Source organism: Oncorhynchus clarkii, chromosome 14 (genome assembly GCF_045791955.1).
Source record: "Oncorhynchus clarkii lewisi isolate Uvic-CL-2024 chromosome 14, UVic_Ocla_1.0, whole genome shotgun sequence".
In the NCBI taxonomy this organism is placed as follows: domain Eukaryota; kingdom Metazoa; phylum Chordata; class Actinopteri; order Salmoniformes; family Salmonidae; genus Oncorhynchus; species Oncorhynchus clarkii.
In genome coordinates this window covers 7,090,051-7,107,670 of record NC_092160.1, presented here as the reverse complement: position 1 = coordinate 7,107,670, position 17,620 = coordinate 7,090,051, and the positions used below count along the sequence as shown (strand labels likewise).

Sequence of the window (17,620 nt, the reverse complement as noted above, 5' to 3'; positions counted from 1 at the left end):
AATAATGATCCAGGACCAGAATGACAACGCGCCTCAGGTTCTTTACCCAGTCCAGACTAGCAGCTCTCTGGTGGCTGAAATGGTGCCTCGTTCAGCAGATGTTGGCTATCTTGTGACTAAAGTGGTGGCTGTTGATCTGGACTCTGGACAGAATGCTTGGCTCTCGTACAAACTACAGAAAGTGACAGACCGAGCGCTGTTTGAAGTGGGCTTACAGAATGGGGAAATAAGAACTATACGCCAAGTCAATGACAAAGATGCTGTGAAACAAAGGCTCGCTGTTGTAGTGGAGGACAACGGGCAGCCCTCTCGTTCAGCTATAGTCAATGTTAACGTGGCGGTGGCGGACAGCTTCCCTGAAGTGCTCTCGGAGTTCACTGACTTTACGCACGACAAGGAGTACAATGACAACCTGACTTTTTACTTAGTCTTGGCTTTGGCTGTAGTCTCATTTCTGTTCATCACGTGTTTAGTGGTTATTATATCAGTGAAAATATACAGATGGAGACAGTCTCGTGTCCTCTATCATTCCAATCTCCCGGTTATTCCGTATTATCCACCACGTTACGCAGACACTTTGGGGACTGGAACTCTACAGCACGTGTACAATTACGAGGTGTGCAGGACGACTGACTCCAGAAAGAGTGACTGTCAGTTCGCCAGACCCTGTAGTCAGAACGTACTGATAATGGACCCCAGTTCTACAGGGACGATGCAGCGGATGCAGAACGAGAAGAACATCCTGGATGAACCAGACTCCCCACTAGAGGTTGGTGTTAATTAAAATTATTTGTACCATTTACTCAAGTGTTCTTGGTAACAGCCTTTTCGATGGTCTGAAATTCGTCATATGCCGGTTGCATTTTCAGATCGCCTACTCGTGTCCTTCTCAGCACCAGGGCTGTGGACAGCGCCGCTTTTCTTTCATTGCGCTCCAGTGAGATTTTCATTCAAACGTCAAAGTGTGATGTAGAACTAAAGTCAGAGAAGGTTCCCACTGCATAATTCACATCTACACGAGTGTGTCAATATTTTCCCGCTTGTCTAGAACTATTTAAATCTATTTTGAGCAACGACTGATAGGCCTATGTACTTGCAGTGTGTTATGTTGGTGACATGATTCAAGTGAAGACGTGTTGCTGTTTGACTCCGTGGTAACATTCAATCGCCCTACCTCACTCACATTCATCTCATCATACTCCTCTGATGTAGTGTGTTATCATTTATTTTAGATTCTGCATTAGCTTCTTGTTTAATATTTCATGTAATTTGCTTGCCATAGGATATGCTCTATATCATCGACGGTATCCTTATGTAATACATGTATCACTAGCCACTTTATACTATACTATGCCACTTTGTTTACATACTCATCTCATTTGTACATACTGTACCCGATACCATCTACTGTATCTTGCCTATGCTGCTCTGTACCATCACTCATTCATATATCCTTATGTACATATTCTTTATCCCCTCACACTGTGTACAAGACAGTAGTTTTGGAATTGTTAGTTAGATTACTTGTTATTACTGCATTGTCGGAACTAGAAGCACAAGCATTTCGCTACACTCGCATTAACATCTGCTAACCATGTGTATGTGACAAATAAAATTTGATTTGATTTGATTTGATTTGATTTGATTTGATGTTACTTTAACTTAATAGAAAGCTGAAGCATTTCAGAGTATATATGGCAGTCGATTTCAATTGACAGTGATGAGAATTAAGGTCGTGTACTGTTTGATATTTTCTGTCAGTGGGCTAATTTAAACTTGAAATTGCCATTGTTGACTGGAAATACCTCTACATTTTCTTGAATTCATTTTGTGTAGTTCATTGCATTGAACTCAGAGGGCCGCTGTTGGTCAGTGTGTTGCAGTTTTAGAGCAGATTTGCAGCAGTACCTCCCCCCCGTCATCTCGATATGTTAGAGAGAGAAAGAGCCCCACGCAGAGCGCACAGTCCGGGTTATAGAGAACACTAAGCACGGAGACAGCAGCCTGAGATTCTTTTGTTCCAGAATTGTGCATTTCTTTGTCAATTACCTTTGATGTTTTCAACTGGAAAACGAATGGAATATTGCAGTCTGTTTTACGGATTATAACCTGCTTGTGGTTTCATGGTGAAGGGAAAATGTCGGACAGAACAATGACACGGCAAGTACTGTTGTTTATCTCAGTCCTCTCTCTCAGTTCAGTGCACGGGCAGGTCAGTTACTCCATTCCAGAGGAAATGGCGACAGGCTCTTTAGTCGGTAACATAGCGCAGGATTTGGGTTTAGATATAAAAAGATTGAAATCAGGTAAAGCTCGTATTTATACTGGAGACAGCGCAGAATACATCGAGTTGAATAAAGAAAGGGGAGTTCTCCTTATCAGAGAGAAAATAGACCGTGAAGCTCTCTGCGGACAGACGACGCCTTGCGCCCTTGATTTTCAAATGATTTTAGAGAATCCAATGGAATTATATACAATAACGATTGAGATCACAGATATAAACGATAACGCTCCCAGTTTTGGAAAAAGTGAAATGAAATTTGAGATTAGTGAAATTGCAGGTACCGGAGCCAGATTTATGCTGGAGAGGGCAGTGGATTCTGATGTTGGTGTTAACGGTCTTCAAACCTACGCCCTTAAACCCACTGATCATTTTAAATTACAACTGAAAAACCAGCCAGACGGTAGTAAAAAGGTAGAGATGGTTTTACAGAAGCCAATAGATCGAGAGGAACAAGAAAATATTAAATTAGTGCTAACAGCAATGGATGGAGGCGAGCCTAAGATGACTGGGACGCTGCAAATCCATGTCACAGTACAAGACGCGAATGACAATGCTCCGGTTTTTACCCAGGAGATTTACAAAGCCACGGTTGTGGAGAATTCTCCTAAAGGAGCCGTGTTAACTACTGTCAGTGCATCTGATGCGGACAAGTGGTCTAATAGTCTTGTTACCTACTCTTCATCAAGTGGCACCGCCGGTGTATCGGATTTGTTTGAGTTAGACCATGACAGCGGCGAATTGAAATTGATTGGTCATATAGATTATGAAAAACAAAAACATTATCAAATATTTATTGAGGCAAAAGATCAGGGAGGTCTTTCAGACTCAAGTAAAATAATTATAGATGTTAGTGACATGAATGATAATAGTCCTGTTATCAATTTGATTTCCAAATCAAGTTCAATACCAGAGGATTCCCGTCCGAACACAGTAATAGCTATGATGAGCGTGAACGACCCTGATGCAGAAAGTAATGGTAAAGTTCACTGTGGCATAAATGAGAACGTCCCATTCACTATTAAATCAACATCTAACGCCTTTTACAGTCTAGTAACGGATAGCGACTTGAACCGAGAGAGAGCCTCTGAGTATAACATCAGTGTGACGTGCTCTGATGAGGGCGTGCCCTCGCTCTCCAGCAGCGTCACTCTCACCTTACAGATATCAGATGTGAATGACAACGCGCCTGTTTTTGAGAGGAGCTCATATGAGGCCTACATTATAGAAAACAACACACCGGGCCTCTCTATCTTCACAGTGAAAGCCAGTGACGTTGACTGGAACCAGAATGCCCGTGTTTCTTACATACTGGAGGACTCCTCGGTTAACGGAGTGCCCGTTTCCTCATATGTGTCCGTTAGTGCTGATAGTGGAGTCATCCATGCAGTGCGCTCTTTTGACTACGAGCAGATCAAGGATTTCCAGTTCCGCGTAAAAGCGCAGGATGGAGGCTCCCCTCCACTCAGTAGCAATGTGACTGTGAAAATACTGATCCAGGACCAGAATGACAACGCACCTCAGGTTCTGTACCCAGTCCAGACTAGCAGCTCTCTGGTGGCTGAAATGGTGCCTCGTTCAGCAGATGTGGGCTATCTTGTGACTAAAGTGGTGGCTGTTGATGTGGACTCTGGACAGAATGCCTGGCTCTCGTATAAACTGCAGAAAGCGACAGACAGGGCGCTGTTTGAAGTGGGTTTACAGAATGGAGAAATAAGAACCATACGCCAAGTCACTGATAAAGATGTTGTGAAACAAAGGCTCACTGTTGTAGTGGAGGACAACGGGCAGCCCTCTCGTTCAGCTACAGTCAATGTTAACGTGGCGGTGGCGGACAGTTTCCCTGAAGTGCTCTCGGAGTTCACTGACTTTACGCACGACAAGGAGTACAATGACAACCTGACTTTGTACTTAGTCTTGGCTCTGGCTGTAGTCTCTTTTTTCTTTATTGTGTCCATCATAGCCATCATGTCAGTGAAATGCTACAGATGGAGACGTGAGCGCATGTTTTACAAATCCAACGGGAATCTCCCAGTTATTCCGTATTACCCGCCCCTTTACGCAGACGTAGGTGGCACTGGGACACTGAGACACGTATATAATTACGAGGTATGTGGAACTACTGACTCCAGAAAGAGTGATATGAAATACGTCAGACCTTGCAGTCAGAGCATCATTAGTCTGGACGGAACTCAGACTCTCCCCCACGCGCAGAGGGACACACTGATCAATGATAATGAGGCTAACCAGGTGAGCATGATCAACTGGCTCTCATAACCTCAGAATATGAAGGATGTCACTGATTCTCATTTCATAACCTTACACTTCAATGATTTCAAACATGTATTCAATAATTGGCTGCAAAGAGATCTTTCTATACTTGGGAGAGTACTTCTGTCCAAGGCAGAGGGACTGTCTCGTTTTGTGTACCCCTCATTATCGTTATGTGTAAATCCTGCTACTTGTAAAGAGATCAATAAGACCTTTCTTGACTTCATCTGGAAAAATAAGTCTCACAGCCTAAAAAAGTCCTAGAAGAGTTGGATTTTGTTGACATAAATAACACTTTCAAGATAAACTGGTTGAAAAGATGTTTGATCAATACTGATTCAATATGGTATTTCATTCCAAATCATGTGATAAGTTGGGAGGGCTTCAAATTTTACTGAAATGTAATTATATTCCTGAAAGAGTACCTGCTAAATTGGCTAGGTTTCACCAACAATCTTTAGTGGCCTGGAAAATATGTTTCCTGCACAATTTTTCCCCACATAAAGCTCCTTTGTGGAATAATTCAGACATGACTGTAAAGAATAAGTCATTATTCTACCCCAGCTGGCATGAGAGGAATATGGACTTTGTCCTTGATGTTTTCAACAACAAGGGCAATATTCTCACATATGAACAGTTTATGACAATGAAAGACTTTCTAGTACCTTTCAGAGAGTTTATTTATGTGATCAAAGCTTTTCCCAGTGGCCTAACTACACTAGTGAAAACTCATCTTAGCTTTGGTAATGATCACAACGTTTATCCAGAACTCAGATTGGAAGGCGTGGGCTTACTTGAGAAATCTCATTGTAATAAATATATAAGACAAATGATTCATTCACAAAAAGAAAAAAAAAACACTTCAATGATTTCACAAGCAAATGTTACTATGGTTCTGTTGCCCTGTGGTTATATTTCAAATATTGAGCAGTGGGCTTCACTCTAGAATGTCTGAGCTGTGTTTCCTATGGATTTGATTAGTTCAACACTCTGACAGCTTTCCGTTGTGATCATGCCAGTATTGCGAATTCAGTGATAGTGCATAATGGCCTAATTGTAACCAGCATACAGTTCATGCTCAATAACCACCAGTTACTGTGTTGTGCATAACAGCTCATACATAAAAGTAAATGGTCACTGTCATCGTGCCTTTATAAAAGTGCATACGTATTTGGTTTTTGGATATGCGTATATTACGCATGGTTGGCGAGCGTATGTGCTTTGCATATTCTGTGTGTACTTTACACTCCTGAACTCAGAGGGCCGCTGTTGGTCATTGTGTTGCAGATTTGCAGTAGTACCTCCACCATCATCTCGATATATTGGAGAGGGAAAGCGCTGAGAAAGCGATATTTTTTATTAGCGCGGAAACTAATGGAATAATACAGAGTTCTTTGCGGATTATAATATGTCAAATCAAATCAAATCAAATCAAATTTTATTTGTCACATACACATGGTTAGCAGATGTTAATGCGAGTGTAGCGAAATGCTTGTGCTTCTAGTTCCGACAATGCAGTAATAACAAGTAATCTAACTAACAATTCCAAAACTACTGTCTTGTACACAGTGTAAGGGGATAAAGAATATGTACATAAGGATATATGAATGAGTGATGGTACAGAGCAGCATAGGCAAGATACAGTAGATGGTATCGGGTACAGTATGTACAAATGAGATGAGTATGTAAACAATATGTGTGTTGTTTGATATTGTAGAGAAAATGTCGGACAGAACAATGACACGGCAAGTACTGTTGTTTATCTCGGTCCTCTCTCTCAGTTCAGTGCACGGGCAGGTCAGTTACTCCATTCCAGAGGAAATGGCGAAAGGCTCTTTAATCCGTAACATAGCACAGGATTTGGGTTCAGATAGTAAACTACATAAATCAGGCGTAGCTCGTATTCATACTGGAGACAGCGTAGAACACATCGAGTTAAAGAAAGAAAGAGGAGTTCTCCTCATCAAAGAGAGACTAGACAGTGAAGCGCTCTGTGGACAGATAACGCCTTCACACATCGTTGTTGAGCAGTGGTGATTTGAGCATGTGTATCTTGGTGGGGAAAACTCCCCAACATTTTTTTAGACTCATGCCAGCAAAGCCACCCCACAACAAAATACTAAACAATACATTATTTGCACTATAGCGGTGACAAACGGGGCCTACAATCTGTTGGGGCCTACGTAAAGCTGTCCCAACAGCAGGGCTTTCTTTTCAGCACCATGGAGTGAATCCTTACCGCTGTTACACCTGGCTGTCAGCGGAGCCTTGTCTGGCAGCGAAACAGTTCATTCTGCCTCATTTACTGCCTTTAGAAAAAACATAGCTGATATGTCGGACTTGCTTAAACAAACGTGGATTCTACTGACAATTGAGATGTATAAACTATGGCATAAGAGGACGACAAGCGGATAAGAGCCAATCTGTAATTTCAATTAAGACGTTAATGAGCAAGCAAGGACAGACATAGTCAATTTAACTATTTGTTATGCACTTTGGAAATGTACAGCGACAGAATTCAGAACATGGGCCGTTCGTACTGTGTTCTACCTGTACTCCAAGTCAGAACCGTAGGATAAATAAAGGGGGCATGTAAGTAGACAATGAAAGCTAATACAATATTCGATGATGACCATTTCTCTAAAACAGGCGATAGGCTACATGTGCACCACCAACAGCTAACAGCTTACTACACAACATACACTTAGTATTACTTTCTTAGCTACAGTATACATATCTCCCTGGCATATTACATTATTTATACAACAGCATTCAAAACATTTTTGGACTCACCTTGTTGTGCTGTGCTCACTTGAACAGGAAGGTGGCTCGGCGGTCCTTTGTGGGCAAATTTTGTTATCAAACTTTATCATCAAGTCTGGCATTCTTTGGATTTATGGTGCTTTCAAGACAACTGGGTACTCTGAAAAAACTAGTTTGAATCATGACGTCAGTGATCTTCAGATCGGAGCTCTAGAAAGAGGCCCCAGTTCCCGACTTGGAATTCAGAGATTGGATGACCGTTCAAAACGTATTTTCCCAATCGGAGATCATTTTTCTTCGAGTTCCCAGTTGTCTTGAACTACCTGATGTCGGATATTTCCCAGTTCCTAGTTTCCACTTGTTTTGAACGCGGCAGAAGTCATGCTGGATTGACAGCATGGCCAATGTTGAATGTTTATCCTTTTAAGCTTGGAAAAGAGACACATTTAAACCCATACTTGGACCACACACCCACTCCACGCTTGCAGTTAGCCACTGACTCATTCCAAACCACTCATTGTTGAATTTGCGATTTCCAACTTGTTGTGTAATGTTTATGTCCAATGGCCAAAGAGCACCGATATGTTTATCTATTCTATCTAATTTATCTTCATATAACAACGATTGAAAAGGATTTGCCAGTAGATTGTCGACTTGATTCATAATAATGACTCTTAGCTTGCTAGCTAAGATTTTGAAAGTATGACGTTGACATGATCAGTCCTTTCAAATCTACGATAGATATGTGATTTGACGTCATTTTATCTGTGGCCAATGACCTTGAGCCTTCTTGTATTTAACTTCTAATGTAACTCTATGGCAGCATTCAAGGGGCTTACATTTTCCAACTCTCCCGGTAGAGAGCATTACTAACCCCTACGCTCCGTATTTTCCGCTGGCATGTCCCACCACCACAGAAAGCACTGAGCTAGGCTGAAAGACCTGCATTTTGGAGGTGCCTTACTCACGAAAGCAAAAAAGAGAATATGTTTGTATGTGGCTTTGTTAACTCAATTATTTATTTATTTACATTGTTAATGCCAAAATAACATGCAAAACAGGCAACCAAGAAAAAACTGATGGGGCTCACTGAATGATGGGTTGCCACTGTTCTGGAGAACCCCGTGGAGTTGTTTTGAATAACTGTAGAGATCACAGATATCAATGACAATGCTTCCAGTTTTAACATGAATGAGAAACCTTTTGAAATCAGCTGTGATTTCATCTAAATTCGAGTGTAAGAAAGCATGGTATCCAGACAGGTTTAAATGGTCTTCAAAGCTACTCGCTGAAACCCACAGACAATTTTGTCTTGAAACTCGAAAATCAGGTCGACGGGTGTAAAAAAATGTTTTTTTTTACAGAAACCTTTAGATCGAGAGGAACAGGTGTCTTTAGTCTTAACTTCTATAGATGGATGAGAGCCTCGGCTGTTTGGTACTGGGCAGATACACGTCACTGTTTTAGATGCAAACAACAATGCTCTGGTTTTTAGCAACCGGATTTTAAGGCAACTATTACAGAGAATTCCCCCAAAGGAACCTATTTGACGACAACTAATACATCGATTGCAGACAAAGGCTCAAATGCTCAAGTGTCTTATTCCATATCGAATAATATGGATAGTGTATCAGACATGTTTCATATACATGCAAATGGAGAGGTGATATTAGTCTGCAAGGTTGACTTTGAAAAAGCCAAACATTACCAAATAGATTTCGAAGCAATAGACAATGGTGGTCTATCAGATTCCAGTAGGGTAATAGTTGATGTTATCGATATCAATGACAATGCTCAAGTAACCAGTGTACTTTCGAAATCTAGTTCAATACCAGAGGACTCAATTCAAAATACGGTTATAGCTATGTTCAGCGTCCACGATCCTGACTCTGATAGTTACAGTCAGTTACACTGTGGTATAAATGAAAATATCCCAGTAACTATTAAATCTACATCAAATGTTTTTTTTACAGCCTATTAAGACACAGTGACTTGGACACTAAGCCTCGCTCTCCAGCAGCGTCTCTCTCACCTTACAGATATCAGATGTGAATGACAACGCGTCTGTCTTTGAGAGGAGCTCATATGAGGCCTACATTATAGAAAACAACATACCTGGCCTCTCTATATTCACAGTGAAAGCCAGAGACGCTGACTGGAACCAGAATGCCCGTGTTTCTTACATACTGGAGGACTCCTCGGTTAACGGAGTGCCCGTCTCCTCATATGTGTCCGTTAGTGCTGATAGTGGAGTCATCCATGCAGTGCGCTCTTTTGACTATGAGCAGATCAAATATTTCCAGTTCAGCGTAAAAGCGCATGATGGAGGCTCCCCTCCTCTCAGTAGCAATGTGACGGTGAAAATAATGATCCAGGACCAGAACGACAACGCGCCTCAGGTTCTGTACCCAGTCCAGACTAGCAGCTCTCTGGTGGCTGAAATGGTGCCTCGTTCAGCAGATGTGGGCTGTCATGTGACTAAAGTGGTGGCTGTTGATCTGGACTCTGGGCAGAATTCCTGGCTCTCATATGAACTGCAGAAAACGAGAGACAGGGCGCTGTTTGAAGTGGACTCAAAGAATGGGGAAATAAGAACTATACGCCAAGTCAGTGATAAAGATGCTGTGAAACAAAGGCTCACTTTTGTAGTGGAGGACAACGGGCAGCCCTCTCGTTCAGCTACAGTCAATGTTAACGTAGCGTTGGCGGACAGCTTTCCTGAAGTGCTCTCGGAGTTCACTGACTTTTACGCGTGGCAAGGAGTACAATGACAACCTGCCTTTTCACTTATTCTTGGCTTTGGCTAAAGTCTAATTTATGTTCATCACGTGTTTAGTGGTTATTATATCAGTGAAAATATACAGATGGAGACAGTCCCGCATCCTCTATCATTCCAATCTCCCGGTTATTCCGTATTATCCACCACGTTACGCAGACACTTTGGGGACAGGAACTCTACAGCACGTGTACAATTACGAGGTGTGCAGGACGACTGACTCCAGAAAGAGTGACTGTCAGTTCGCCAGACCCTGTAGTCAGAACGTACTGATAATGGACAGTTCTACAGGGACGATGCAGCGGATGCAGAACGAACAGAACATCCTGGATGAACCAGACTCCCCAATAGAGGTCTGTTAAATTAGAGTCATTATCTTTTCCATAAAACTATATGTTTCATGTGTCTGTCTAAATGCATCGGCGATTTTATCTGTTTAAAATCTAGTCTGTGTCGTACCTGGGGACTTTCCATTTTCAGAGATCCTCTTCCTTCTACTTATGGGGCCATTTCAGCACCATGGTCATGGACAGCGGCTCTTGGCAAATAGGTAGCCAGTACTTTCCTAAGGTAGAATATTTCCATGCAACGTGTATTTCATTAGAACTTGTTTGTAAACATCTCACTGACCTTGTTTTGCCATATATACATTGGCTTATATGTTGATATAATAGTAGTACGGTATTTTATCGTTTGTAAACTCAAACCTTCCCAATTATGTTGTACTGTTTTTATTTTATGTAGTTTAGTGCATTGAACTCAGAGGGACGCTGTTGGTCAGTGTGTTGCTGTTTTAGAGCAGATTTGCAACAGTACCTCCCCCATCATCTCGATATGTTAGAGAGAGAAAGATAGGCACGCAGATCCGCACGCAGAGCGCTTTAGTCCGGGCTATAGAGAACATCGAGACACCGAGCTGCGATTCTTTTGTTACATAGTTGTGGAGTTTGGGCACGTTTTATTTTGATGTTTTTCACTGGAATCTAATGGAACATTATAGACTTCTTTGCGGATTATAGCGTTTGTATTGTTTCATGGTGAAGGGAAAATGCGGCATAGAACAATGACACGGCAAGTACTGTTGTTTATCTCAGTCCTCTCTCTCAGTTCAGTGCACGGGCAGGTCAGTTACTCCATTCCAGAGGAAATGGCGAAAGGCTCTTTAGTCGGTAACATCGCGCAGGATTTGGGTTTAGATATAAAAAGACTGAAATCAGGTAAAGCTCGTATTTATACTGGAGACAGCGCAGAATACATCGAGTTGAATAAAGAAAGGGGAGTTCTCCTTATCAAAGAGAGAATAGACCGTGAAGCGCTCTGCGGACAGACGACGCCTTGTGCACTGCATTTCCAGCTAATTCTGGTGGACCCGATGGAATTTTACAGCATTATCGTTGAGGTAACCGATGTAAACGATAATTCTCCGGTTTTCAAAAAGAGTGAAATGAAATTCAGAATTAGTGAGTCGGCCGTTACTGGAGCGAAATTCGTGTTAGAGAGGGCGATGGATCTGGATGTTGATATTAATGGCCTCCAAAGCTATTCACTAAAACCGACCGATAATTTCACCTTGAAATTACAAACCCAGCCTAATGGCGGAAAGACAGTAGAAATGGTTTTACAGAAACCTTTAGATCGAGAGAAACAGGAGCATTTGTCTTTGATATTAACCGCAATAGATGGAGGTGAGCCTCAGATGTCTGGAACAGTGCAGATTCATATCACTGTACTAGACGCCAATGATAATGCACCTGTTTTTACACAGGGAATCTACAAGGCTACCCTAAGAGAGAACTCGGCCAAAGGCACAGTTGTAGTATCAGTCAGTGCATCAGATAATGATCAAGGTTCTAATGGTAAAGTATCATATTCGATTTCCAATTCCCTCGACGATGTGTCTGAATTGTTTGAAATGAACGTGGACAATGGTGAAGTTAGACTAATAGGAAATATTGATTATGAAAAGGCACGACAATATCAGATACATGTACAGGCCAGTGATGACGGGGGGCTCACCGAATCGTGTAAAATCATGGTCGAAGTCCTTGATACAAATGACAATATACCAGCCATTAATGTGATGTCGAAGTCTAGTGCCATATCGGAAGACATAAAACTTGGTACGGTTGTGACTATGATGAACATTCAAGACCCAGACTTCGGTGAAAACGGCAAAGTTCAGTGCTCAATAAACGAGAACATTCCCTTTGCGATGAAATCAACGTCGAATAATTTCTTTACTGTAGTAACTGACAGTGACTTGGACCGAGAGAGAGCCTCTGAGTATAACATTAGTGTGACGTGCTCTGATGAGGGCGTGCCCTCGCTCTCCAGCAGCGTCACTCTCACCTTACAGATATCAGATGTGAATGACAACGCGCCTGTCTTTGAGAGGAGCTCATATGAGGCCTACATTATAGAAAACACCACACCGGGCCTCTCTATATTCACAGTGAAAGCCAGAGACGCTGACTGGAACCAGAATGCCCGTGTTTCTTACATACTGGAGGACTCCTCGATTAACGGAGTGCCCATCTCCTCATATGTGTCCGTTAGTGCTGATAGTGGAGTCATCCATGCAGTGCGCTCTTTTGACTACGAGCAGATCAAGGATTTCCAGTTCCGCGTAAAAGCCCAGGATGGAGGCTCCCCTCCTCTCAGTAGCAATGTGACTGTGAAAATAATGATCCAGGACCAGAATGACAATGCGCCTCAGGTTCTGTACCCAGTCCAGACTAGCAGCTCTCTGGTGGCTGAAATGGTACCTCGTTCAGCGGATGTGGGCTATCTTGTTACTAAAGTGGTGGCTGTTGATGTGGACTCTGGACAGAATGCCTGGCTCTCGTATAAACTGCAGAAAGTGACGGACAGAGCGCTGTTTGATGTGGGCTTACAGAATGGGGAAATAAGAACTATACGCCAAGTCAATGATAAAGATGCTGTGAAACAAAGGCTTGTTGTTGTAGTGGAGGACAACGGGCAGCCCTCTCGTTCAGCTACAGTCAATGTTAACGTGGCGGTGGCGGACAGCTTCCCTGAAGTGCTCTCGGAGTTCACTGACTTTACGCACGACAAGGAATACAATGACAACCTGACTTTTTACTTAGTCTTGGCTTTGGCTGTAGTCTCATTTCTGTTCATCACATGTTTAGTGGTTATTATGTCCGTGAAAATATACAGATGGAGACAGTCTCGCATTCTCTATCATTCCAATCTCCCGGTCATTCCGTATTATCCACCGCGTTACGCTGACACTTTGGGGACAGGAACTCTACAGCATGTGTACAATTACGAGGTGTGCAGGACGACTGACTCCAGAAAGAGTGACTGTCAGTTCGCCAGACCCTGTTGTCAGAACATACTGATAATGGACCCCAGTTCTACAGGGACGATGCAGCGGATGCAGAACGAACAGAACATCCTGGATGAGCCAGAGTCCCCAATAGAGGTCTGTTATATTTAAATAATTTTTATTTTCCATGAAACTGTATGTTTCATATATGTCTATATGTAGGCTATCTGTGATTTCACCTGTTTGAAATCAAGTATGTATACCTGGCAAGTTTCAATGGTCATAAATGCTCTATATTCCACTAATGTGTGGTCATTTCATCACCACGGGGTTGGACAGCGGTGGTTTGCAAATAATCCGAATTTCAATCAGTGAGCCTGCAGTTTTCTAAAGTAGCAGTTTCACTCAACGTGTATTATGTTTAGACCTTGTTTGTTCACATCTCATTGACATATTGGTTTTCATTTATCATTAATACATTGGCCTGTTTGTGTTGTTAGCATAGTTGTACTGTGTTTTATAGCTTGGAGACTCAAATTTTCCCAAGTGTGTTGGAAAGTTTTTTTTTTTTTTTTAAGTATATCAGTAGTTCAGTGGTTTGAACTCAGAGGGACGCTGTTGGTTAGTGTGTTGCAGTTCCATAGCAAATTTGTCGCAGTACCTCCCCCATCATCTCGATATATTAGACAGAGACAGAGCGGCACACAGAGCGCACAGTCCGGTTTACAGAGAACACTAATACCAAGATACAGAGCTGCCATTCTCTTGTTCCAAAATGGTTTATTGTTGAGTCGTTTACCTTTGATGTTTTGAACTAGAAACGAATGCAATATTACTGACTTCTTTACGGATTTATAACCTGCTTGTTGTTTCATGGTGAAGTGAAAATGTCGGACAGAACAATGACACGGCAAGTACTGTTGTTTATCTCGGTCCTCTCTCTCAGTTCAGTGCACGGGCAGGTCAGTTACTCCATTCCGGAGGAAATGGCGAAAGGCTCTTTAATCGGTAACATCGCGCAGGATTTGGGTTTAGATATAAAAAGACTGAAATCAGGTAAAGCTCGTATTTATACTGGAGACAGCGCAGAATACATCGAGTTGAATAAAGAAAGGGGAGTTCTCCTTATCAGAGAGAAAATAGACCGTGAAGCGCTCTGTGGACAGACTACACCTTGTGCACTAGATTTCCAGATCATTCTGGAAAACCCGATGGAATTTTATAGCATCACAATTGAGGTAACCGATGTAAACGATAATGCACCTGTTTTCATAAAGAGTGAAATGAAATTCAGAATTAGTGAGTCGGCCGTTACTGGTGCAAAATTTGCGCTAGAGAGGGCGATGGATCTGGATGTTGATATTAATGGCCTCCAAAGCTATTCACTAAAACCGACCGATAATTTCATCCTGAAACTACAAAACCAACCTGATGGCGGAAAGACAGTGGAAATGGTTTTACAGAAACCTTTAGATCGAGAGAAACAGGAGCATTTGTCTTTGATATTAACCGCAATAGATGGAGGTGAGCCTCAGATGTCTGGAACAGTGCAGATTCATATTACTGTACTAGACGCCAATGATAATGCACCTGTTTTTACACAGGGAATCTACAAGGCTAGCCTAAGAGAGAACTCACCAAAGGGCACAGTTTTAATTTCTGTCAGGGCGTCTGATTCTGATCAAGGTTCCAATAGTAAAATACGTTATTCGATTTCGAATTCACAGGATGGTAATCACGAATTGTTTGAAATTAATGAGGATGACGGTGGGGTGAGATTAGTAGGAAATATTGATTATGAAAAGGCTCGACAATATCAAATACATGTACAGGCCAGTGATGATGGAGGCCTCACCGATTCTTGTAAAATCATGGTGGACGTCGTTGATGAAAATGATAACAAACCAGCTATTAATGTGATGTCGAAGTCTAGTGTTATATCAGAGGACATTAAAGCTGGTACTGTTGTGACAATGATAAACATTCAAGATCCAGACTCAGGTGAAAATGGCAATGTCCAGTGCGCGATAAACGAAAACATTCCTTTTATAATGAAATCGACATCTGTTAATTTCTTTACTGTAGTAACAGACAGTGACTTGGACCGAGAGAGAGCCTCTGAGTATAACATCAGTGTGACGTGCTCTGATGAGGGCGTGCCCTCGCTCTCCAGCAGCGTCACTCTCACCTTACAGATATCAGATGTGAATGACAACGCGCCTGTCTTTGAGAGGAGCTTATATGAGGCCTACATTATAGAAAACAACACACCGGGCCTCTCTATATTCACAGTGAATGCCAGAGATGATGACTGGAACCAGAATGCCCGTGTTTCTTACATACTGGAGGACTCCTCGGTTAACGGAGCGTCTATCTCCTCATATGTGTCCGTTAGTGCTGTTAGTGGAGTCATCCATGCATTGCGCTCTTTTGACTACGAGCAGATCAAGGATTTCCAGTTCCGCGTAAAAGCGCAGGATGGAGGCTCCCCTCCACTCAGTAGCAATGTGACTGTGAAAATAATGATCCAGGACCAGAACGACAACGCACCTCAGGTTCTGTACCCAGTCCAGACTAGCAGCTCTCTGGTGGCTGAAATGGTGCCTCGTTCAGCAGACGTGGGCTATCTTGTCACTAAAGTGGTGGCTGTTGATATGGACTCTGGACAGAATGCCTGGCTCTCGTATAAACTGCAGAAAGCGACAGACAGGGCGCTGTTTGAAGTGGGTTTACAGAATGGAGAAATAAGAACTATACGACAAGTCAATGATAAAGACACTGTGAAACAAAGGCTCACTGTCGTAGTGGAGGACAACGGGCAGCCCTCTCGTTCAGCTACAGTCAATGTTAACGTGGCAGTAGCTGACAGCTTCCCTGAAGTGCTCTCGGAGTTCACTGACTTTACGCACGACAAGGAGTACAATGACAACCTGACTTTGTACTTAGTCTTGGCTCTGGCTGTAGTCTCTTTTTTCTTTATTGTGTCCATCATAGCCATCATGTCAGTGAAATGCTACAGATGGAGACGTGAGCGCATGTTTTACAAATCCAACGGGAATCTCCCAGTTATTCCGTATTACCCGCCCCTTTACGCAGACGTAGGTGGCACTGGGACACTGAGACACGTATATAATTACGAGGTATGTGGAACAGCTGACTCCGGAAAGAGTGATTTGAAATACGTCAGACCTTACAGTCAGAGCATCATTAGTCTGGACGGAACTCAGACTCTCCCCCACGCGCAGAGGGACACACTGATCAATGATAATGGGGATAACCAGGTGAGCATGAACAATCGGCTCTCATAACCTCAGAATATTAATGATGTCACTGTTTTTCGTTTCATAATCTTACACTTCAATGATTTCACAAGCAAATAGTTTTATGGTTCGTTGCACTGATTATTTTCCAAATATTGTGTATTTGGCTTCACACTTGAACGTCTGAACTGTGATTCCTATGGTTTGCTTTACGCCAATTATCTTAATGGCCGCTTTCCGTTATGATCATGCATGTATTGCGAATTCGGTGATCGTGTATAATGGCCTAATTGTAACCAGCAAATAGTTCACGCTCATCAGTTACTGTGTTTTGTATAAAAGCTCGAATCCAATGGTGTAAAGTACTCAAGTAAAAATACTTTAAAGTATTACTTAAGTAGTTTGGGGGTATATGTACTTTACGATAAATATTTTTGGACTACTTTTACGTCACTACATTCCTAAGGAAAATAATGTTATTTTTACTCCATACATTTTCCCTGACACCAAAAAGTACTCCTTACATTTTGAATGCTTAACAGGACAGGAAAATTGTCCAATTCACACACTTATCAAGAAAACAACCCTGGTCACCCCTACTGCCTCTGATCTGGCGGACTCACATCTTCGTTTGTAAATGATTTCTGAGAGTTGAAGCGTGACCCTGGCTATCCATGGAAAAAATAATAACGAGAAAATGTTGCCTTTTGCTTAATATAAGGAATTTAAAATGATGTATACTTTTACTTTTGATACTTAAGTAAATGTAAAACATAATACTTTTAGACCTTTGTGCAAGTGGTATTTTACTGGGTGACTCACTTTTACTTAAGTAATTTTCTATTCAGGTAGCTTTACTTTCACTCAAGTATGACAATTGAGTACGTTTTCCACCACTGCTTAAATATAAGGTAAATGGTCACTGTTATCATGCCTTTTTAATAGTGCATATGTATTGGGGTGTGGATATGATTATA

At 42.1% G+C, this 17,620-nt stretch overlaps 2 protein-coding genes across 8 annotated transcripts in view; both read left to right on the top strand.

Annotated features, from left to right (window-relative positions):
- LOC139366188 (protocadherin gamma-C5-like) overlaps positions 1-17,620 on the top strand; it is a 111,608-nt gene that overhangs the window by 25,767 nt on the left and 68,221 nt on the right. Inside the window, exon 1 of one of the 7 annotated variants that reach the window (XM_071103381.1) lies at positions 11,007-13,539. The exons of 4 other annotated variants lie outside the window; for them this stretch is intronic. In XM_071103381.1, coding sequence (XP_070959482.1) covers positions 11,140-13,539 — 2,400 coding nt within the window. In that variant the 5' untranslated portion in view covers positions 11,007-11,139. Of the gene's footprint in view, positions 1-11,006; positions 13,540-14,225; positions 16,665-17,620 lie in introns of those variants that run through there. 2 more of the 7 variants (XM_071103386.1, XM_071103388.1) reach the window with 2 other exon arrangements.
- LOC139365754 (protocadherin beta-16-like) lies at positions 1,775-4,558 on the top strand. The gene has a single exon (XM_071102838.1). It carries the CDS (start codon positions 2,138-2,140, stop codon positions 4,556-4,558), a length of 2,421 nt encoding a protein of 806 aa, XP_070958939.1. The 5' UTR covers positions 1,775-2,137.

Bases quoted from the DNA above. Each gene is read 5' to 3' on its own strand.
- LOC139365754 (XM_071102838.1), top strand. From the start codon at position 2,138: ATGTCGGACAGAACAATGACACGGCAAGTACTGTTGTTTATCTCAGTC.